Source organism: Aedes aegypti, chromosome 2 (assembly GCF_002204515.2).
Source record: "Aedes aegypti strain LVP_AGWG chromosome 2, AaegL5.0 Primary Assembly, whole genome shotgun sequence".
Lineage (NCBI taxonomy): Eukaryota > Metazoa > Arthropoda > Insecta > Diptera > Culicidae > Aedes > Aedes aegypti.
The window spans coordinates 225107090-225130563 of NC_035108.1; the positions used below are offsets into that span (position 1 = coordinate 225107090).

The window sequence follows — 23474 nt, forward strand, 5'->3', positions numbered from 1 at the left end:
AAAGGAGCGTTCAACGCATTGGACAGTAGAATGATACGCATATTTACCTGTCAGAGATTTGGCGCAACGCATCTGCTGTGCCCACATCAGAATCACCGGAAAGGCAGAAGAATTCGATTTTCAGCTTGAGAGGGTGTTTCTCAAGCTTTTGTTGAATCTCAGATTTCTCGTGCTCGAGTACGATAATAATTACATCTAGGGAAATAAATAAAAGCATTATTATAAGTTGGGGGTAATTGTGGCGTTCGCGTTTTAATGGGTTTGATTCAAGCTTAAGGTGAAGATGAATGGAAGCCAAACCTCAAATTTTCAAGAACACCAATTCGGAGAACCAAACATCCTTTTAAGCTGAAAACTTAATTGATTGGTCACTAGCTGGTGGTGCTTTCAAATCAAACGCGTGTTCGGTTCTCCAGATTTGTGCTCTTGAAAATTTAAAGTTTGGCTGCGATTCATCTTCATCTTAAGGAGAATATCTTTAAATAGAACCTTAGAATATTACTCAGGGGTGGTGGGCGTTGACGCTTTATATCGACTACATATAGCACTTTAAAAATAGTAGCAGAAGTAGCTTAGCCACTCCGGATTTAAACATTAAAACTATCAAATTTTCATTTGGATATTCTCGCTTTTTCAGGTACACTCTTTAAAAAATTTCCCGATTTTAATAGTGATAATAGAACGAATGCTTCTGCAAACCTGAAGCGTCTGCACTCCATGTTAGGAGCGGCTCACAAAAGCGTCTGTTTCCCATGTCAGGGGCGGCTGATCATCGTCCGAGTGCCAGAGAAGGACTATGGTCCTCCGAACATTTAGGGGGAATGGTCCTCCGGAAATCTAGGGGGTTGGTGTCAGGCCCTGCCAGCCAACCGTAAAAATACACCAGCATAGGAACGTCAACGAAAGAATACAGAGCAGAACAATCGGCGAAGGCCACAGCAATGAAAATGGACTAGCGATTGGAAACTCGGTACGTGGAACTGCAAATCTCTATACTTCATCAGAAGCACACGCATACTCTCCGATGTACTGAAGATCCGCGGTTTCGACATCGTAGCGCTGCAGGAGGTGTGCTGGACAGGTTCGATGGTGCGAACGTTTAGAGGTAATAAAAAATCATCTATCAGAGCTGCGGCAACACACGTGAGCTGGGAACAGCTTTGATAGTGATAGGTAGGGTGTCCCTTTCCCGGCCATTTTGCTCGTCCCGGGATTCGAGACAAAAATCTATGCTTGTCCCGGGAAATCCCAGGATCCCGGGATTTATTAATTTCTCAATTTAATAATTTTAAAGCAATTTGCTTCAAACATTTGAAAAGTCATAAAAACTTTAGAACAAAAGAAACGATTAAAGATCATTGAAGTTATTGTAGATCATGCTAAAAGTTAATTACTGAAAATTATTGACTGAAGTTTACTGCCGTGAATTGCAAGTCAGTTCTATCGGCATTTTGGCCAAAATTGAGTTGATAACAGTTTTCATTATATCTTCTAATGATTTTTCAGCTGCACTAACGAGAAATCACTTCTTGTTCAGTAAAATTAGGAAAAAACACCATAACGAATTGTTCCATAATGAAAAGTAAACGCATGTCAGTCCCACTGCAGAACACAAAAATGAGTCGTTATTTGGTCACCTTTATATTTTTCTTGGGGGCCCAGATAGCCGTAGCGGTAAACGCAAAGCTATTCAGCAAGACCAAGCTGAGGGTCGTGGATTCGAATCCCACCGGTACAGGATCTTTTCGGGTTGGAAATTTTCTCGACTTCCCAGGGCATAAAGTATCTTCGTACCTGCCACACTTTATACGCATGCAAAAATGGTCATTGGCATAGTAAGCTCTCAGTTAATAACTGTGGAAGTGCTCATAAGAACACAAGCTGAGAAGCAAGCTCTGTTCCAGTGGGGACGTAATGCCAGAAAGAAGAAAGAAGAAGATATTTTTCTTGGAAAGATAACGGAGTGAAAAACAAATTATGAAAGTTTCATTGAGGTCGAAACATGTTCCAATCTCCTGGAATTTTTTGAATATTTGTATGGAAAATGAGATTGAAACCTTTTCCCTCAATTTTCTCATTGCCTACTTTTTACAGATGGTACTGACTTGCAATTTGCGGCAGTTTAGGTGTACCGTAAAACGGGGTAACTTTGATAGTTTTTTCGAAGAAAACTTGAAATGTAGACTGCTTTAAAGGAATAGAATTTATATTTTTGAAACAAGTACTGGCATCCTAGCTATCGATTCCAGTTCATAAAATGCAAAAGATTTATTTTGAATGTATATATATAATTGTAATTGTAATTGTAATTTCCACACCCTGGCAGACAATTATCCGCCCATCTAGACACGGGCTGGGTGAGGACCTACCAAGCCTCCCCCGTTAACATGTCCTATACCGTTTAGCACACCGGGATCTTCCACAAGCAGGCGCCGGAATTAAAGCGGTCCCACAAGCTTCAGATACATTAAATAGATATAGTCCCTCTGGCACTAAACCGAATAGCGGCCTCCATATCATCACTAGCACTGCCTATCCCGCACACCAAACAAAATGCCGGAAGTAGCGTGCCGTGTAGAACATCTGATGTTCTACACAGCACACCACCTCCGACACCATGCTCAACGTACAGCAAAGACATCGCTAATAAAAAGCGGAATGCGTCGTTCGATTCAGTGCCAGAGGGACTATAAATGTAACGAAGAGGAAATGAAAAGATAGTAGAGATGGTTTGGTTGTTGGATTGCTGAAACGAGAAGAAGAAATAAAGTCATTACGTTAAAACGTGGTTTTTATAGTTGAATAAATGTATCGATAGTTTCTCATCTGTTTCTTTTCCGTATCGTAGTTCCGTCGATTCTATCCACCTCGAGTTTTGTCGTCTCCGCTCGAGCAATGAGGACCGCGATGAAATGAAAATATAAAAATATGAGCATTAGTGTTTATCTATTATTTAATGTGGTTCTCATTTGCTTTTAAATACCTAAGTAACATGTGAACTCTGCCTCTATAAGAAAATTCAAATGAATTATATGTTATTCTCCTGCACTTTCCCTAACACAAAGTATTCCTATTTAGTAAGACATTTACAAGTGCAAAAGCGCAAAAAAAAAGTGTGGGACCTCATCGAATCATGTTGATGCCCTCAGAGCACTCATTCTTCGATTTGCAAAAATGAGTCCGCTGAAAACACCGACCCGACTCGACGCAATCGTGCACCTCTGCCAACGCCTCCGCACATGTAAAAACTTCTGCGATAAACCTGTGGTGTGAAAGAAATGCGCAATATTATTTTAATTTCAATCCTAACTGCATGACCCGTAGGCTCTATGCCTATGATTGTTCATTATTTTAGCTCAATATACCACACTCAAAATAATCCACACGTCAAGCTTACGTGGAAACATACGTAGTTTTTTTCCATCGCACTTTTAACGTAGGCTCTACTTGAATCATAGGTGACACAGAATGAACTCCCGTACTAATGAACTTTTTCCGTTCTACTTAAGATTCCCGTAGCAGCTACGTGAATTATTAGTACCTTTTACAAAGCATTACATTGGAGTGTACATGTTTTCCTAGTGAATATTACTGAAACTTCGAATAGTAACAATGTTTATTTCGGAATCATTTTTCTCTGTTGCTATGTTTTTTGTTGTTGTTGATAAAAATATGTTATTGAAACACTATCACTTTCAAATATTTATTACAATTTGTCGATACATATTATCTCTAGTTGTATGATGAGTAGAAACTTGCGGAGCCAGGGTGGGAATTCGAGTATCCTAGGTGAATCGGTATAAAGCAAACAGCGGGTGCAATCCGTTGAAAATCGTCCTTTACCTAAGAAAGAAGACAATATTAATCTATACATATAAACGTAGTGCTCAAAGCTTACCATGAACTTAATTTATTAATTATTACCTCTTTTATGTTTGTGCATTATGTATTTTTGTTGTCTACATTAGAAATTTTCACACTTAGCGCCAGCCCGTCCTTTTCACACTTAGTACAAAACAGACTGAATGAAGAAATCGAAGCTGTCAAAATAAACCTGAGAGCGTACGTTATTCCACAACAGAGTTCGTCTTCAGTTCACCTGACGCATGAATACCATACAATGAACTTGAAAAGTTGGTACGTGTTTTTCCACGTAAGGTCTACAGGTAGATTCGATACAAGATACCAGTGTTTCATTTCACATTCATTCGATGTCCGGTAGTAATTAGGGATGGTACACAAATTATGTCACGCTAAATTTCGACTTTTTTTGACACCCCCCCCCCCCCCTCTGTCACGTTTTTTGTATGAGTCCTTCGAAAATTTTGTAAGGCTTGTCACGCTTGGCTTGACCCCCTCCCCCCCTTGGAGCGTGACGTAATTTGTGCATGACCCCTTACCTTCGACAGGTAAACTTGACGGAATGAACATGTTTCAGCGCTTACGTGTTTTTTCACGTAGCAATGACGTTTGGATTTTTTTGAGTGCAGTTATTCCTGTACATCAGAAGAAAAGAAAAACGACTAAGATTATCTTGCAGCGTAAAGTGATCAAATATTAATCCTTTCTTCGAACCTAATTTCATTATACATTGGGTTATGCTATGCTTCGCGTGTGATACGAACAATTAGATTTAACAATATAATGCATTAGCATCCAAACAAATACCCTAGAAAATTTTCTTATTGTCCGACAAACATTTCAAAACAATTACGAGCTGCAAAAATTCAACGGTAACTTTACTCAACAAAGCTTTCATTCGATCACCCTTAAAATACACAGTCATCAGTAGACCCTGAACTATAATATCCTCCTAATACAACGCAGAGCTAAAAATCCTCTCTTGCGTTACCCAATCTGAACAAGAAAACATTTTCAAATACTTCCCATAATTTGTGCACGGCAAAACAGATTCCACTTTCTACGTAATGTAACCTAGCATGAACAGCTGCCCAACTCTCCAGACCTGCGCCCTCCAAGATCCAAGGTGCTGCTGCTTTACGTTCAAAACTTCTTTCCTCAAAGTCTGTCTATCAATTCCGAACTCTGTTGCATACTACCATACCAATCAGACCCTATTCCTGACAAGACACAGAGTCATAACCCCAATGTGATGGATTTACCCAGTAAATCCACAACCTTGTCCTAACCCCTCTTACGTTTCGCTATCCTCGAAAGTCACCCATATTGATGCTTGGCAAAAAATATCAGTATTCAATCCACAAATCCCAAATTACACCACATTACGTTGGTCCGTTTGGCGTCGCCGGTGGATACCTGTTCTGACATTCGTTTCTTTCAAACCCCATTTCAACTATGTCCCCCCACTTTATCAATACGAATGTTGACGAATCACGATAATCTGAAGATCGTGACCAGAACGGAGGTAGGATAAATCACTAGGGACCAACTACCACCAATGTATATATAATTTTTCATATAATCGAAAGTCGGTTTTCTGTTTTGGGGTAACTTTGATAATGAAGTGTGAATCGAACAAAATTGAATGAATTACGGAACATTTATAGGGCGTTGCATACCTCTAGGCGTTTAACGCTATATGGAAATTTCTGACTTAGATTACAAAAATGGTCCCAGTTTGTAAAAATGGTTTTCACTAAGAGATTTGAGACCAAATTCATGTTATACTATAACAAGGCCGTCAAGGAAAAGTACCGAACTCATTACGACTTCATCAAATAGTGGTCGTAGAACAGATTGTTTGTAAACGCTAAAATTTCATTAATTTTTAATATTTGCATATAAATCCTCAAATGCACTTGATTCCAACGAAAATAGCTTCTACTTGAAGTGTCACACTAATACTGTTTACTTTTGCATTCGTTTTGTTTAACTGATTAACAGAAACATCGTTGTTTTGTTTAATATGTTGTGGGGTTCTTATTATCAAAGTTACCCCGTTTTACGGTACTTTCAAATTTGTTATCTCAGCATAGGCTTATAAAAATGGCTATTGTTGAGAAGAAAAGCATTAAAGTTTTGCAACTAGACAAATAAAAATATATGTTTTTGATTTGGTAAATTAATCTTTACATGAGAATAATTATTCGTTTATTCTCTTTTTCATTATGCTTTTATACTTTATCAAATAAGGTTGATAGTGAGGAAACATGTTAATGTTTTTCATTAAAATATGATGGTTTTCATCAAATTCTACGTACATTTCGGGAACCTCGGAATTCCCAGGACGTCAGAAATAAAATCCCGGGAAACGGGAAATCCCGAAATTTGTAAAATCCCGGGATTTTTTGTCCCGGGATGTCCCTGGATGGACACTCTAGTGATGGGTGATATGCAAAGACGCCGATCAACGAAAGAATGTGCAAGTTGAGGCTCAAAGGCCGGTTCTTCAATTTCGGCATCATAAACGTGTCACGACGTCAAGATCATCATAGGAGATTTGTACGCTCAGATTGGCCAAGAGGAGGAGTTCAGATCGCCGATTGAAAAGATCAGCGCCCACCGGCTGACGAACGAGAACGGCCTACGACTCATAGATTTTGCGGCCTCCAAGAACATGGCCATTCGTAACACCTACTTTCAGCACAGCCTCCCGTATCGGTACATCTGGAGATCACCTCAGCAGACGGAATCACAAATCGACCACGTTTTGATCGATGGACGGCACTTCTCCGATATAACCGACGTCAGAACCTATCGTGGCGCTAACATTGACTCTGATCACTGGGCCCAAAGCTATCCGTCATCAACAATGTACGGTATCGACGCCCGCCGATTGTATAACATTTTGCGGTAATCCACTTCGCGGTAATTCATTTCGCGATATGACGTATGAAACTAAAGTATGCGTGTTACCAATGATTTCTAAAGATATATTTCAATGGACAAATTATTCTTAAAGAAAGACAATTCATCATTGATATAGAAATAATTGCCTTTGAAAAATAACCGGTGTGACAGTGCTAAATTGAAAGAATATACTTTTTATGAGAGAAGGCAAAATCTCGAATAAAAAAGTTATTGTTTATCACATTAGTATTCACTTTAGAGGTAAAAGAAGAAAAACCTCTTGATGAAAGTGTTAAAAACTTAAATGACAATAATATGAGAAAAGCAAGTTTTGGAAGAACAGCCTATGATTAGAAGAAGGAAAAATCTCTTATGAAAAACAAGTAAGCAAGTGTAATACAAATCATTGTTAAACCAATATAACTACAACAAATAAAGTAAAATTGTCAGTTAAATCAAGCGAAATTTTGCCTCAAAAACTCAAAAGAATAGCTTAAGTTTAAATTTTAAAAAATACAGAGCAAATTATTAAAAAATCGTCATTGGGCCTACATATCTGCGTTGTAGCTATAGTGATTAATTTTAAGTTCGCAATTTGGCCAAATAACATTCGGTCAAATTGCTGGACATCATTGAAAATACAGTCAACTCTCCCTTACTCGATATCGAGTTAGATCCGAGATGAGTCAGCCTCGCGCTGCTAATCTCATTAATTAAGATAATAATAATAATCGAGTTAGAGAACCATAATAAATGCTGGTTTTCACTACTAACTGCGATGGATCGCAGTTATACTGGTTTTGTGTTCTTTGACTCGATATCTCCCTAGCTCGATGGTCTTTTTCTTTCGAGTTATGGAGAATTGACTCTTATACCTTATAATCTAAGAAAAGCGGTAACCGCGAAATGGTATAGGCCGCAAAATGGCATACCACGAAATGGTACAAACCGCGAAACGGTAAACCGCAAAATAATACTAACCGCGAAATGGTACACCGCGAATTGGTTGACCGCGGAATGGTTTACCGCCAAATGACGGACAACCACGCCCGCCTCGGTATAACCTAGCGCGACTGGCCCAACCGAACGTCGCCGCCATATACGCGCAACATCTCGAGGTAGCGTTGTCGGAAAAGGGAGAGCTTGACGAAGCCCCTCTTGAGGACGGCTGGAGCAACATAACAGCAGCCATCAACAACGCAGCCGAAAGCATCGTCGGGTACGTGGAAAGGAGGATATGTAACGATTGGTTCGACGAAGAATGCAGGCAGGTTTTGGAGGAGAAGGATGCAGCGCGGGCTGCAATGCTGCAGCAAGGAACGCGACAAAACCTGGAGCGATATAAAAGGAAACGAAAGTAGCGAACCCGCTTGTTCTGTGAAAAAGCGTCGTCTGGAAGAATCGGAATGTGAAGAAATGGAGCAGCTGCATCGTTCACAAGAAACGGGAAAGTTCTACGATAAGCTTAACGCATCCCGAAAATGCTTCGTGCCGCCAGCCGAAATGTGTAGGGATGAGGATGAAAGCATCTTGACGGACGGACGTGAGGTGATTGAAAGGTGGAAGCAGCACTACGATGAACACCTGAATGGCACGGAGAACAATGGCGCAGAAGGTCACGACAGCGGAGGAAGTGACAAAGCACATGCTGATAGGCGGAACCGAGCGCGACAGAGCCCGCCTAGGAAGCAGTGGTACGATAGACGGAGATTCGGTACGATAGACGGAGAGGTCGGTAAAATTTTACTGGGTTTTGGAACTACCAAAAAAGTCAGTAAAATGAAAACTGTCGCCACGCGTAATTAAAAAGCAAATTTCACCATGTTTTATTTTTTATCGATATATGATATAAAAAGAAAGCTCTCTGCAAAATTTCAGTGAAAAATCTCTTTTTTTCGATCTCTGACATTTTTTTAGTTTACTGACTTTTTCGGTAGTTCAAAAACCCAGTTATTTTTACCGAACAGATTGAGTGTGTTGTTAACGGCTGATAACAACGAAATACTGAGACGCATCATCAGTGGAAGTCGCGCCTACTATGGGCTCCAGAAAAAGCTGCGGTCAAGAAAGATTCGCCCCCGCACCAAATGAACCATGTGCAAAACGCTAATAAGACCGGTGGTCCTCTATGGACATGAAGCATGGACCATGCTGGAAGAGGACCTGCAAGCACTTGGAGTGTTCGAACGAAGGGTGCTTAGGACCATCTTTGGTGGTGTTCAGGAGAACCATGTGTGGCGGCGGAGAATGAACCACGAGTTTGCTAGGCTCTATGACGAACCCAGTATCCAGAAGGTTGCGAAAGCCGGAAGGGTGCGCTGGGCGAGGCATGTTGCAAGACTACCGGATAACAATCCTGCAAAGATGGTGTTCGCGTCGAATCCGGTTGGCACAAGAAGGCGATGAGCACAGCGAGCGAGTTGGCTTGATCAGGTGCAACCAGATCTGGAGAGCGTGGGCCAAAATCGAAGTTGGAGGAATACAGCCATGAACCGAGTAAATTGGTGTAACATCGTTAACGAGGTTTTATCAAATTAATTGATGTAACACCTACTAAACAAATAAAATAAGTGTACTAAGATAGGCCATAAAAAAACCAAAGATGCCAAAGTAAGTTATTGAAGTTTACAACTAGTCCTCTATTCTACTAGAAAGTATTTCAATTCCTAATTCTTCGATTTTTTTCTTCATATAAATGAAGAATTTCTAAAACAATGTTTTATTTGTACAACCATGAATATCTATCTAACTTATTCGATTCTGTCGATTAATTAACTAATGACATTTCAATAGCTGTTATGAGTTATAATTCATAACTACAGTGTTCAAGAAGAAAATTTTCTGCAAAAAGTGCAAGTGATTCAAAACTTTGACTGAAAAAAGTTAGAGAAAAGTTCAAAAAATGTTAGCGTTAGAAAAAAAAAACATATTTCGTAACATTGCTAATCAATGAGAAAAGTGAAACATGTTTAGGGATCATTCAAAAATGACGTCCATCATTTGGAAGAGGGGGGGTCTACGAAAGTGTGACAGTGAGAGTATTAGGTATTGGAAAAAGCGTGACAGATGGGGAAGGGGGGTCCAGAAATCCCGAAAAACGATGGACGTCATATTTGAATCATCCCTTAAGAAGTATATCTAGTGAAGCAAAGTACAAATTTAATCATTATTGCTCGATACATTCCAATGAGAGGATTGCTCGACCAAATTTACAGATGCCTAATAACCAGGGATTGAATCCTGAGAAAATTGAGAGAATCTCTCACGTATCGCTCTCTGTAACTATCATAACATGCTGCACATTATGAGAGACTGTTTATCGTATACTGCTACAACTTTGATCAGATTGGGGGGATGGTAGTGCATGATAAAACCCCTCTAAACATGCTTCAAGCCTGGGGGACACTATTGCTATTTAAAGTTCGTGGATTATTTATCGTGCCAGTAAAGAAAAACACATATCCCCAACGGTAAACAAGCGAGAAAAATGAATTTTATCATCGCTCTCTCTTTGGGGCTCTCGCTCGCTGCTTCCATTTATCAGACTTGTTACACCTTGCGATACAATGACGATCGTGGACCGCAACAGATGGGATGTTTTTCTTTGCTGGCTTTGATCGTGCTTCATACTCAAATGAGAGCGAATTCTGCAATGCCTGCTAATAACAATATCATCAAACATAACAACTTTTCTGGTGATTATCGAATATTCCTGTTTTATCCGGTGGATTAAAATACCCGTCTTTCCCCGCAAATTTTATGTAAATTTCAAAATCAGCTTCCGTGACTTTGTAACAAGTTTAAAACTAAACAGGTTATCGTCAAAAACAAACATGCAACAAAAAGAGCTGCATATCAGTAAGCCGGTTGATTTTGTCTATTTCTCCCCTATGGAAGTGAGAGTTGAATTAAGTCAAAACCTCGAATTGCCTGGAATAACTACTCAGTCTGGAAAAAAAGTTAAGGCAGGGACATAAGGATAAGGTAGATACATAACTTACCCTGAAATCCGTGTCTCTGTAGCATTTTCAGCGGATACCAAATCAAAGGATAAGATCCAACGGGAAGTAAACATTTTGGTCGTCCTTCAAGAATTTCGGGAAATCGGCTTCCCTTTCCAGCAGCAAACACTACCGCCTGAAACTCACTAGCCGTATTAATTGCAGACATTATTTTCAAGTAATCGCCGCCGATAAATGGATCTTGTCTATAAAATTTGAAATAAATTTTGTTCAAATAAAATCACTCGGAACATTTATTTACAACGTAGACCGACTGATGATAAATAAAAAAACGATGGATGACGACATGCCGATGACACTGTCACTGTCACACAATGACATTGACAGCTATGTGACCAAGATGTATAAAAACTGTACCCAAAAATCAACGGAACATAAAACTCTGGATCAATATCCGAGTAGGGCCTATGCAGCTAAAGTGACTTCTAGACGACAACGATATTGACAATATTTTGTTGTCAGTACTTTTAATCAATGCTTTCATCGAGTTTTATTCACGGAGATGCTCTGCTTAAAAATCGATTTTTTTAGACCCGATTCATAGAACACAACAACTTGAGAAAACTATTGAATTCAAAGATTGGTCCTCACGAGTGCCCAAACCGGTGAGATCCCTCCAGTTGGGCCATTTTATAGAATATGGTTCCAGTAAGGCTTTTTCGTTTCGCTCATTTGATTAAACACGGTTCTACTTTGGCCCTTTAACAATATGTTAATTTTGTTGAGGTGATTTGCATTATTGATGAACAGTATTAAATGATTATGTGAGAAATGTTTATAACTATGTAACGCTTTTGGACAAACGTTAAAAGCTGCACGAAAGATTTGAGCAATGCTGTACGATGAAAAAAAATCAAGTGTTACGGCAGTTCATGGTCATTTGTCTAAACTGGGATTCCACCATAGGTATGCTCCTCCTTTTTAAATAAATTGTTCTTAATGTTATGCCTATAAAATTATATTATGTCAAATGATTATATGTTATTTGACCTAATGCTAAACGACTTTACCACAGACAAACAGACGTAACACTTAGAACAAATCTCGATTAAAATCATAGTCACGAGGACATACACGCCCAATGCTAAAATCGGTGTGTTTGGCCGACGGGCCAACAGATGGCGGTAGTGTGTAAATGTCAAACACGAACAAAAACGATGCGAGCGCTGCGGGTGGTGGATTGGCCATCTACTATATTTTTAAATCGACCGTTAAAAAGGTGGTCGATGGACAATGATGAGAGTGTGACGTCTGTTTGTCTGTGACTTTACGCCATTACTTGCGTCGATTTGAAGGAGTATGTAATCGAGAAATTTTACGGTGTTAGGCAAGTTTCTTGGATCATAGTCGTGCGTGTGGAGCTTGGGAACCTCTGACAAAATTGTTCCTGCGCGACGAGCGAAATGTCATTCTGATGGTGCAAAGTGTTCCTACCTCAGTTAGCGGTCCTGGACGACTAGTTGAAGATTTTGCAAGCAGAGCGGAGTGAATTTAATGCTGTTGCACTAATATTTATTTTAGTAATAACCATTCGTTCTACTGTAGGGACCTGTGTTAGCAAAAAAACATTTACCCCTGATGTAAAACACTCATCGAGGAGAGAGAGGCATTTTGTCGCTAGGACGAACATGTTTTGTGACAAAACTAATTGTTGATTTTAATATAGCCTGACACTGCAAGCATTCCAGAACGCAACTGTATTGCTTAGTTTTAATATATTAATGTTCGCCGTTTGTCCTGGATTATCTCGTAAAGTCTTCATATTCGAAAGGCAAGTATTTCTCTCATAGCATAAAATGATTATCGATTATCTGTTCTTGTTTGAAAAGCTGTGACCTTATGGTGATGAAATGTGATAATTCAAGTCGAAAGTATATGTATGGCACGTGAACTACATAGTAGGCAGTGACGGGAAGCAACAGGAGATTTTTTGCAGTACTATCAAAATACTCCAAGGGCTGTGACCTGTTCTGGCAGGAGCAGAAAACACGTATCATATAAACGTAGTAGGCACGGGTAAATCGAATCTCGCCCGTCTTTTTGGTGCTGCATAGTTAGTATAGTGATGACGTCAGCAGGAGTGCGAAAAATGGCAAAAACATTTGTGTTTGGTTTTTCATTATCTCTACACAGTGGTTGATTATTGGTTGATCAAACTTGAAAACAGGTTTTACACATTATTACTCCGCTAAACGTCTCCTAATTCGCATTTCACGCATTTTCCTCTGAAGCGTTTATTCAGCTCGGAACTTGACTCAGTAGCTAAAGAGAGGAATACTTTTGGATGCAAGCAGGCTATGACTCTTTACCATGTTTGACCTTAGACAAGATTTATTACATGTACGAGTGCCTCATTCTCTACTAAATAAAGGGGAAAGGAGTACAAGAATGCGAGAAAATTTTAACACATTGGCTTTACATGCACGTGTTTATTTCTATAAGAATAGCTTTATTGATTTGTCCAAATTAAATGATTTCAGTATATCTGAAGCATTTTGCTACATCAATGTCAAAGTCGTTTGACTGTAATTTATAGTAAAACTAGAAACATTTATTTGACACTAGAAAAAATTGGTACAGTGAAACCTCCATAATTCGATATTGAAGGGAACCGACTTATGGAAATATCGAGTCATGGAACAGAAATCCTTCGGAAAGAAGTTTAAAGGGACCATCATAGCAACCATGAAATTTGGTTTCTAGTACGGTTCCATGAGTCGATATCGAATTACGAAACATGGATTCTTGGAGGTTTAAGGTGAAGATGAATCGAAGCCAATCCTCATATTTTCAAGAGCACAAATTTGGATAACCAAACATCCGTTTAAGCTAAAAACACAGACAAACAGACGTAACACTTAGAACAACTTGCAATCAAAATCATAGTCGAGAGAACATGTGCACCCAATGCTAAAATCGGCCTGTTTGGTCGATGGGCCAACAGATGGCGGTAGTGTGTAAACGTCAAACGCGAACAAAAACGATGCGAGCGGTGCGGGTGGTGGATTGACCACCTACAATATATTTGAATCGACCGTTTAAAAGGTGATCGATGGACAATGATGAGAGTGTGACGTTTGTTTATGTGTGCTAAAAACTTAATCGATTGGTCACTAGCTGGTGGTGATTCATCTTCACCTCAAAGCCTGATTCGCTACTGACAAGTAATTTCTTGGCCTATCTTGATGCATGGGAAAGCCATGGGCTTAAGCCTGATTTGCTGCTGAACAGGAATCGCTAGAGAAATTTCTCGCCGATTTCTTGCAGAAATTTTCTACAGCGACTCCCGTTTAAACTGACATCTCTTTTCAACTGCGTACTGCGATCAGAAAAAAAAGCGCTTCCTTGATCGATTCCTTACAGGAATTTCCCATGCATCAAGATAGGCCAAGAAAAGAAATTACTTGTCAGCAGCGAATCAGGCTGAACTGTAGTTTCAAATAAATCTGGACAAACATTTGAAAAGGGCCAAAGCGATCTTGAGCCTTTTTTTAGGAACGTTGCTGTTGAGCCTTTTTAGCCCGCCCACGCAAATTAACATTACTATCAGAATGTTTGGTGTTAGCTCTTCCTGATAGTGGACATCGCACTCTAGATCATTATCACAGCAGAATCAGTTATCACGTGACAATTATTCAAGCTATCAATGTATTTCAGTGACCAACACATAGTTTCAATCCATCTATAGTGCTGTCAAAAATATCGTAATGATTTAATTTGCTTATTTCAAGGATAAACTGAACCCATCAGTGATATCCATAGTCTGTCGCCATCAATGCACTTTTTTTTTTTTTTTTTTTTGTCTCTATTAACGAGATTTTTAGCCCTGGGCTAGTTCATCTCGGGACCAACGGCTTTACTTCCCTTCCGAAGGAAGTCGTCACTGTAAGTTTTTTGTCAGTGACTATCTCGGGGATGGGATTCGATCCCAGGTCCTCGGCGTGAGAGGCGTGTGTTCTAACCACTACACCAGGTCCGTCCCCCTCATCAATGCACTGGTGATGGAGTATGAAGCATGATGGTGGTCTGATATAGAATGATCCGAATTGTATCGCAGTCGGCCTGTACAAATCAGCAAATTTTAAGCGTTGATAGTGACAGCAATCAACTCTGTTGACAATTTGTGATATTACTTAGAGATACTCGTATATGAATTCCTCGGAGCATTGCTACGACAAATTCAAGATAAACATTAGAAACCTTCTAATTAGCGCATTATACAAGCCCTGAAATTTTTCGGGGAGAAAAGCTAGGGGTAATTCATATCGAAATCCTAAAATATTTACTTAAAAAAATTACCTGTGACGAATCATCCTAAAGAATTATCAAAGGTATTCTAAGAAAAAAAAAATGAAAACAATTAGGAAAATATCTATGTCATTCTGAAAATTATTTTTATAAGCATTCCTGAAATAATACTAGGAATTCCAAATGCTATTTTTGGAAATATTTAAGATTGAAAGAAATTCTCTAACAATTTTTAGAGAATCTTGGAAATGAGGAGCTTCTGGGGCGAATCTTTCAAGAGTTGAGAAGTATTAAAGGAATATCTGGAATTTCAAGAAGAATTTCTGAGCAATATATGTGAAATTCCTTGAAGCAATTCTCCAAGAAAATTCTATGGCAATGGCTAGAATTTTTCCTGAAATGGAAATAGCCAAATTTTAGGAAAGCTTTCTTCCACTAAAAAAAGTATGGTGGGTGATCGTAATAGTGCTGCGACTCACGCTAGGTCTGAACCAGACTATTATAAGAATCGAATGTACATCGGATTTTTTTCTCGCTAGAGATCACTATTTGGTCTATATTTTCATAATCGGAAGGTTTTAAAATATTCTATCGGTGAAATTTTTTCCATACATTTTGTATGGGCGGAAATGCGTCGAATACCTTATTTTCATGGGATTTAGTATGAAAAATGGCTAAAAATTGGAAAAAATCAAAATTTCACCGATAGAATATTTTAAAAGTTTCCGATTATGAAAATATAACCCAAATACTAAACTCTAGCGAGAAAAAATCCGATGTGCATTCGATTTTTATAATCGTCTGGTTCAGACATAGCGTGAGACTTGTATAAAAAACGCAAAATCAGAAAGGAGGCCAAAATTGTCGTTCATGCCTAAAATTTCAAATTAGGTCTGAGGTAGTTCACTAGCCGAGAACATCTTTGTTCATACAGATCTTCAAGTTTGAAAAGTAAATATATTCTCAATTATTCAGTTTTGTCATATCAACTTGAATAAACGTTCAAGAATGTCATCTGGCAGGTACATATATCTCAATAAAGTAAAAGCTTTTGATCAGTTTATTCATACGACATATAACATAAACATCATAAAAATCATCGAATATGTATCTTCTTGTAAAAATCGTACTTATTTCGGTTCAAATTAACCAACTCAGTGGTCTGGAACTTTTCTGGAAGGTCAGGGAAAGTTAGGGAATTTTATTTTCAAAATTGAGTCGACACCCTGTATACGTATCGCGAACTCATATGGTACCTCTTTGGTTGAAGAATTGAACATCTTCCTTGATGATGAGCCCGATGGGCGTCATCCCGGCTATGATGGATATGGACTCTTCAGATACCGTTCGCAATGCGCTTGCTACTCTTAAGCACATGATCCTGTACGTGCTTTCCAACCGCTTTAGGTTTCTGCTCATTCTAAGCACTTTTGACCAGATTGGTCCCCCAAACTTTAGTATGGATAGCGCCACGCCAGGAGCTTGCGTTATGGGTGAATTGAAGAATCAATACGTTTCCTGTTCAATCAAACCTTACCTTTATTTTTTTATTCCATCTATAGTAGACGCGTAAAGTAAATTTTGTACAATAAGCGGTGTTCTGCGGAACATTACAGTAATACCACGGCATTTTTTCGTTTGCGGTAGTAATTAAAAGTTTTTATATGTAATTCATAAAAATCATAACATTATCGAGGAAACATTTTGACCATTTTACGCGTCTCTTCAATGAATTTTCATGAAATCTTAAGTATGGTGTAATATTGCATCCAAAGAAGATTTTCTCCTAAAAGCGTTACGTATTTTATGATTGACAGCTTTAGTCACATCGAATATCTGTCCTAAAGAAACTATAAGCAAAGAAGCGAAATGTTCCAATTGGTATTCCAAGTTTACTGTCAATGTCATTCCAATCGAGCAGGAGATTTGTCATACAAAAATGTTACCGCCCACGAAAATTTCGCTTCTTCTGAAGTAGCATATTTTCTGAATACATGAGTGTCGGTTGCAATTTTCATGCTTTGCATAAAGAATGCTTTACTCATTACATTGTTTTTCCATACATTCAGTCAATTTTTCATTCGTTACCCAAACCTGCGAAAATTCAACACATCAAACCTGTGACTTACTTTTAGCGTGGGAATCTACATTGGCAGTGCTGCGTAATAGATTTGGCAAAGTTGCTAGCTGATTTATTTTGAATATGATCAGATTTCGTCTCTTTATAATAGGCCTTTTCATGTGACAGATCCGTCTATGCATTTGTTTACATCGGTGGAGGACCGGTGCTAACACGGGCCTGTCATTTTCATAGAAGAACTGTCAAAGTGCTTCCCGATCAGCTGATTTGAGACGTCATGTGAATAGGCTTATTTAGACTCTTTACCCCCTCCCTCCCCCTGTTGCGTTACGATTCCTTTCATAGCCGAGTAAAAACGATAAATGTTCAAAGCACACTCAAGACAAATTCAATACATTTTGTCATTTCCACCTAAAAATACTGATCGTTGCCGTTAAATGAATACTCAATATTTCATCTTCTTCTTCTTTTTTGCATTACGTCCCCACTGGGACCTGCTTCTCAGCTTAGTGTTCTTATGAGCACTTCGACAGTTATTAACTGAGAGCTTTCTTTGCCAAAGTTGCCATTTTCGTATTTGTATATCGTGTGGCAATGTACGATGATACGCTATCCCCAGGGAAGTCAAGGATATTTCCATTACGAAAAGATCCTGGACCGACCGGGAATCGAACCCAGACACCTTCAGCATGGCTTTGCTTTGTAGCCGCGGACTTTAACCACTCGGCTAAGGAAGGCCCTAATATTCCGTTAACATTTCCAACGAAAAATGTTAAACGCGTATCTGTCAAAGGATACAAACTCTAGTGGAATTAAATGGTATAGTACTAAATTCGGTTTTTTCATCTACTTCTACTTAGTTAAACATTCTCTGGGACATGTTTTGGAAAAGATTCTGACAAAACTTAAAACATTTGAAATTTAACGTGACATAATTTGTGTACCATCCCTCATCAAAACCTCTCCGAAGATTTATGCCAGAGACGGTTAGGAATAACGCAAGTCCATAAATCGAGAAAACTGATCTGCATCCATTTTCTTTGTGTTTGTTAACACTTCCGGGAAATCACTCAAACCCGACACGACAGAACAAACATGACCTAACAAATTTGCTTTTCACCGCACAACTTCTAACAATCTTTGCTATACCAACAAAATTCAAAGAGTTTGTCAGAAACGAGTGCAAATATTGCTAGAAATCATTTCAGAAACGACATTAGAAAATCTAACAAATTAGCCATTTTTTCCACTGATACTGTTTTTGACACGACTTTGATCATCTATTTCTATACAAAAAAAACTCGTTCCTATAGTGAAAACTTGAACATTGTTCGACAATAATTAATCAATAGTGATATCTGTGGCTATATATGGGGCCTTCCGTAGCCGAGTGGTTAGAGTCCGCGGCTACAAAGCAAAGCCATGCTGGAGGTGTCTGGGTTCGATTCCCGGTCGGTCCAGGATCTTTTCGTAATGGAAATTTCCTGGACTTCCCTGGGCATAGTGTATCATCGTACCTGCCACACGATATACGAATGCGAAAATGGCAACTTTGGCAAAGCAAGCAACTGTGGAAGTGCTCATAAGGATACTAAGCTGAGAAACAGGCTCTGTTCCAGTGAGGACGTTAATGCCAAGAAGAAGATGAAGAGTGGCTATTCTCTAAGGTCAAATTCACAATATTCCTAAATAATGGAATCAGTGGTTAAAAGGCTCTACATATGAGGATAAAAAATAAAATCCCCCATCATCATCTAACAAATAGTTTTATCATTCATGTGAATATTATTCCCTATATTCTAGTGAAACAATAAAAAAACCTTTTTTTGTTCCCACTATTGCCATACTTGGTACCGTAAAATGGGGTGTTAAGGACTCGTGGGGTTTTGAGGGCTTGAGCGTCTCAATCATTCATTCATTCATTCATTTATTTAGTTAACATCTACACAGATAACACTGAATCAACAATTTCACGCCACAATACTCGGTTCGTGGCCGCATCTCTCCATCCTCGGTTCTGCCCCACGCTCGCCAAATCTATACGCACTTGATCCGCCCACCTAGCTCGCTGCGCTCCACGCCTTCTTGTACCAACCGGATCCGAGGCGAACACCATCTTTGCAGGGTTGCTGTCCGGCATTCTTGCAACATGCCCTGCCCATCGTATCCTTCCAGCTTTGGCCACCTTCTGGATACTGGGTTCGCCGTAGAGTTGGGCGAGCTCGTGGTTCATCCTTCGCCGCCACACACCGTTCTCCTGCACACCGCCGAAGATCGTCCTAAGCACCCGACGTTCGAAGACTCCAAGTGCTTGCAGGTCCTCCTCGAGCATCGTCCACGTTTCATGCCCGTAGAGGACTACCGGCCTTATGAGCGTTTTGTACATGGTACATTTGGTGCGGGCGTGAATCTTTTTCGACCGCAGCTTCTTCTGGAGGCCATAGTAGGCCCGACTTCCACTGATTATGCGCCTCCGTATTTCACGGCTAACGTTATTGTCAGCCGTCAGCAAGGATCCAAGGTAGACGAACTCGTCGACCACCTCGAACGTATCCCCGTCTATCGTAACACTGCTACCAAGGCGAGCCCTGTCGCGCTCGGTCCCACCAGCTAGCATGTACTTTGTCTTGGCCGCATTCACCACCAGTCCAACTTTTGCTGCCTCGCGTTTCAGGCGGGTGTACAGGTCTGCCACCTTTTCAAATGTTCGGCCGACGATGTCCATATCATCCGCGAAGCAAACAAATTGACTGGATCTCGTAAAAATCGTACCCCGGCTGTTAAGCCCGGCTCTCCGCATAACACCTTCTAGCGCAATGTTGAACAACAGGCACGAAAGTCCATCACCTTGTCGTAGTCCCCGGTGGGATCCAAACGAACTGGAGTGTTCGCCTGAAACCTTCACACAATTTTGCACACCTTCCATCGTCGCTCTTATCAGTCTAGTGAGCTTCCCGGAAAAGCTGTTTTCGTCCATGATTTTCCATAGCTCTACGCGGTCGATACTGTCGTATGCCGCCTTGAAATCGATGAAAAGGTGATGCGTTGGGACCTGGTATTCACGGCATTTTTGGAGGATTTGCCGTACAGTAAAGATCTGGTCCGTTGTCGATCGGCCGTCAACGAAGCCGGCCTGATAACTTCCCACGAACTCGTTTACTACAGGTGACAGACGACGGAAGATGATCTGGGATAATACTTTGTAGGCCGCATTTAGAATGGTGATCGCTCGAAAGTTCTCACAATCTAACTTGTCGCCTTTCTTGTAGATGGGGCATATTACCCCTTCCTTCCACTCCTCCGGTAGCTGTTCTGTTTCCCAGATTGTGCCTATCAGCTGATGCAGACAAATGACCAGCCTCTCCGGACCCATCTTAATGAGTTCAGCTCCGATACCATCCTTACCAGCAGCTTTATTGTTCTTGAGCTGGTGAATGGCATCCTTAACCTCCCTCAAAGTGGGGGCTGGTTGGTTTCCATCTTCCGCAATACCGACGAAGGCATTTCTTCCGTTGTCCCGTCCTTCATTGCCTGTGCTCTCAGCGCCATTCAGGTGCTCGTCGAAGTGCTGCTTCCACCTTTCGATCACCTCACGCTCGTCCGTCAGAATGCTCCCATCCTTATCCCTGCACATCTCGGCTCGCGGCACGAAGCCGTTGCGGGATGCGTTGAGCTTCTGATAGAACTTACGCGTTTCTTGAGACCGGCACAGCTGCTCCATCTCCTCGCACTCCGTCTCCTCCAGGCGGCGTTTTTTCTCCCGAAAGAGGCGGGTCTGCTGTTGCCGTTTCCGTTTATAGCGTTCCACGTTCTGCCGGGTCCCTTGCTGCAGCATCACCGCCCGCGCTGCATTCTTCTCCTCCAAAACCTCCTGGCACTCCTCGTCGAACCAATCGTTCCGTCGACTCCGTCCCACGTACCCGATGTTGCTCTCAGCTGCATCGTTGATGGCTGCTTTTACTGTTCTCCAGCAGTCCTCAAGAGGGGCTTCGTCCAGCTCACCCTCTTCCGGTAATGCAGCCTCGAGGTGCTGCGCGTATGCCGCTGCGACATCCGGTTGCTTGAGCCGCTCTAGGTCATACCGGGGCGGCCGTCGGTACCGTACGTTGTTAACGACGGAGAGTTTTGGGCGCAGTTTGACCATCACCAGATAGTGGTCGGAGTCGATGTTAGCGCCACGATAGGTCCTGACGTCGATAATGTCGGAGAAGTGCCGACCATCAATCAGAACGTGGTCGATTTGCGATTCTGTCTGCTGTGGTGATCTCCAGGTGTATCGGTATGGAAGGCTGTGCTGGAAGTAGGTGCTACGAATGGCCATATTCTTGGAGGCGGCGAAATCAATTAGTCGTAGGCCGTTTTCGTTCGTCAGCCGGTGGGCGCTGAACTTTCCAATCGTCGGTCTGAATTCCTCCTCCTGGCCAACCTGAGCGTTTAGATCTCCTATGATGATTTTGACGTCGTGGCTTGGGCAGCTGTCGTACTCGCGTTCGAGCTGCGTGTAAAAAGCGTCTTTATCATCATCAGTGCTTCCGGAGTGAGGGCTGTGCACGTTTATTATGCTGAAGTTGAAGAACCGGCCTTTGATCCTCAACTTGCACATTCTCTCATTGATCGGCCACCACCCGATCACGCGCCTCTGCATGTCACCCATCACTATAAAAGCTGTTCCCAGCTCGTGTGTGTTGCCGCAGCTCTGGTAGATGGTATGGTTACCTCTAAACGTTCGCACCATTGATCCCTTCCAACACACTTCCTGCAACGCTACGATGCCGAATCCGCGGTCCTTCAGCACGTCGGCGAGTATGCGCGTGCTCCCGATGAAGTTGAGAGATTTGCAGTTCCACGTACCGAGCTTCCAATCGCTAGTCCCTTTACGTCGCTGTGGTCTTCGCCGATTGTCCCGGTTCGTATTCTCTCGTTGATTATTCGTTGCTTGATGTTTTTTACGGCTGGCTTGCAGGGCCTGACACCAACCCCCTTGATTTCCGGAGGACCATTCCCCCTAAATGTTCGGAGGACCATAGTGCACAGTTTAGCTTAGAGTCCTTCTCTGGCACTCGGACGATGATCAGCCGCCCCTGACATGGGGAACAGACGCTGTTGTGAGCCGCTCCTAACATGGAGTACAGACGCTCCAGGTTTGCAGAAGCAAAAAGCAAAAGCAAACCCCCCCTTCCCTGTCAGCATACGACCAAAGTTCCCACCGGGGGTTGGTTACCCGATCTTCCCTAAGGTTACTCGTACCCCGGCCAGTACCGCGAGGAGGTAGGGATAGGAGTTGCTGGGCAAGAGGCTAAGGACCGCACAGAGGGGTCTATTTTATTCCTTCAGGTACTTGAGGTACCAATGGTACGCCATGCCCAGCCATTTACCAACCGAGCGTCTCAATCAAGTTCGACAAATCACAGAAACGTGAAAAGTCGATATATAAGTCATCTGAAATGCTCGATTTGTTCGGAGGATTGTGAGCTGTATTATGTAATAGGAGCTATCTATTAAAATGAAGTATTGTGGTTGCTAGATATTGAAAACTTTTCAAAACATTTGTGTTCGAATTTTATGGGCTAAATACATTCATCTACAAAACCATGAAATATTTTTGAGAAAAATTCGAGAGTAACGTAGAAGAAAAGTAAATTTAATTGAGATCATAGTGCAGACAAAAACTTCTTAAAATTGTATCTGTGTTTCGATTCTTAGAAACTTTTATGGAAAAAGTCTCGTTTTGAAAATAAGTGGGGTGTTAAGGGATTATCTATTCTAACTTTTCTAAGTTACTAAACTCATTTGTTTATGCCGTTATGTATTTCAATATAGCTTTGGTTTGTTCCGTGAAGTTAATCTGCATGGAAAGTTAAGGGATCTATTTCGTAAGTCACTGAATATCACCAGAAAAGACTTATCTCAAAATTTGGTAAAATTGTTAGGAAAATGTAGATTAAAACTAAATTGGGGATACGACTGTGTTAATTATGTTGTTGGTTATGGCTTTCAGTCTATTATGCTTAAAAACGGATTTTAAGTTGTCATGTCCGAAACGTCGGATGAAAACTTAAAATCCGTTTTGAGCATAATACACTGAAGGCCATAACCTAAAACATAAAAACTGATCAATTTGAATATGGGGTTTTCATGATAGTATTTTCAAAAGCTGTTCCATCGCATTGATGAAAAGTTTGGAAATAGTAATGGTTATATTATATGAGATGGTTTTGAAGCTAATGATTTTTTTAAGCACTACCTACGTCCTAGATAAACAATAATAATATAAGGTTATTTCCAATCTCTTTTTGGAAAACTTTTAAGGCTTCGTGGTCATGTGTTCAGTGTTGTCGAGCATTGAGTACATT

General features: G+C 40.8%; 2 protein-coding genes across 5 annotated transcripts in view; one reads left to right on the plus strand and one right to left on the minus strand.

Annotated features, from left to right (window-relative positions):
• Positions 1-11079, minus strand: part of LOC5574831 (translation initiation factor eIF-2B subunit gamma) — a 29104-nt gene extending 18025 nt beyond the window's left edge. Inside the window, exons 1-2 of the mRNA XM_001661610.2 lie at positions 10773-11079; positions 48-195 (exon numbers count right to left, since the gene is read on the minus strand). Of these exons, the coding sequence (XP_001661660.2) occupies positions 48-195; positions 10773-10941 (317 nt within the window). The 5' untranslated portion in view covers positions 10942-11079. The remainder of the gene's footprint in view (positions 1-47; positions 196-10772) is intronic.
• A 1155-nt stretch (positions 11080-12234) lies between these two features.
• Positions 12235-23474, plus strand: part of LOC5574828 (calcium/calmodulin-dependent protein kinase type 1) — a 41915-nt gene continuing 30675 nt past the window's right edge. For 2 of the 4 annotated variants that reach the window (XR_002500343.1, XM_001661609.2), the window contains exon 1: positions 12235-12564. The gene's annotated coding sequence lies outside the window, so the exon portion shown is untranslated. The other 2 variants (XM_021844149.1, XM_021844148.1) reach the window with 2 other exon arrangements.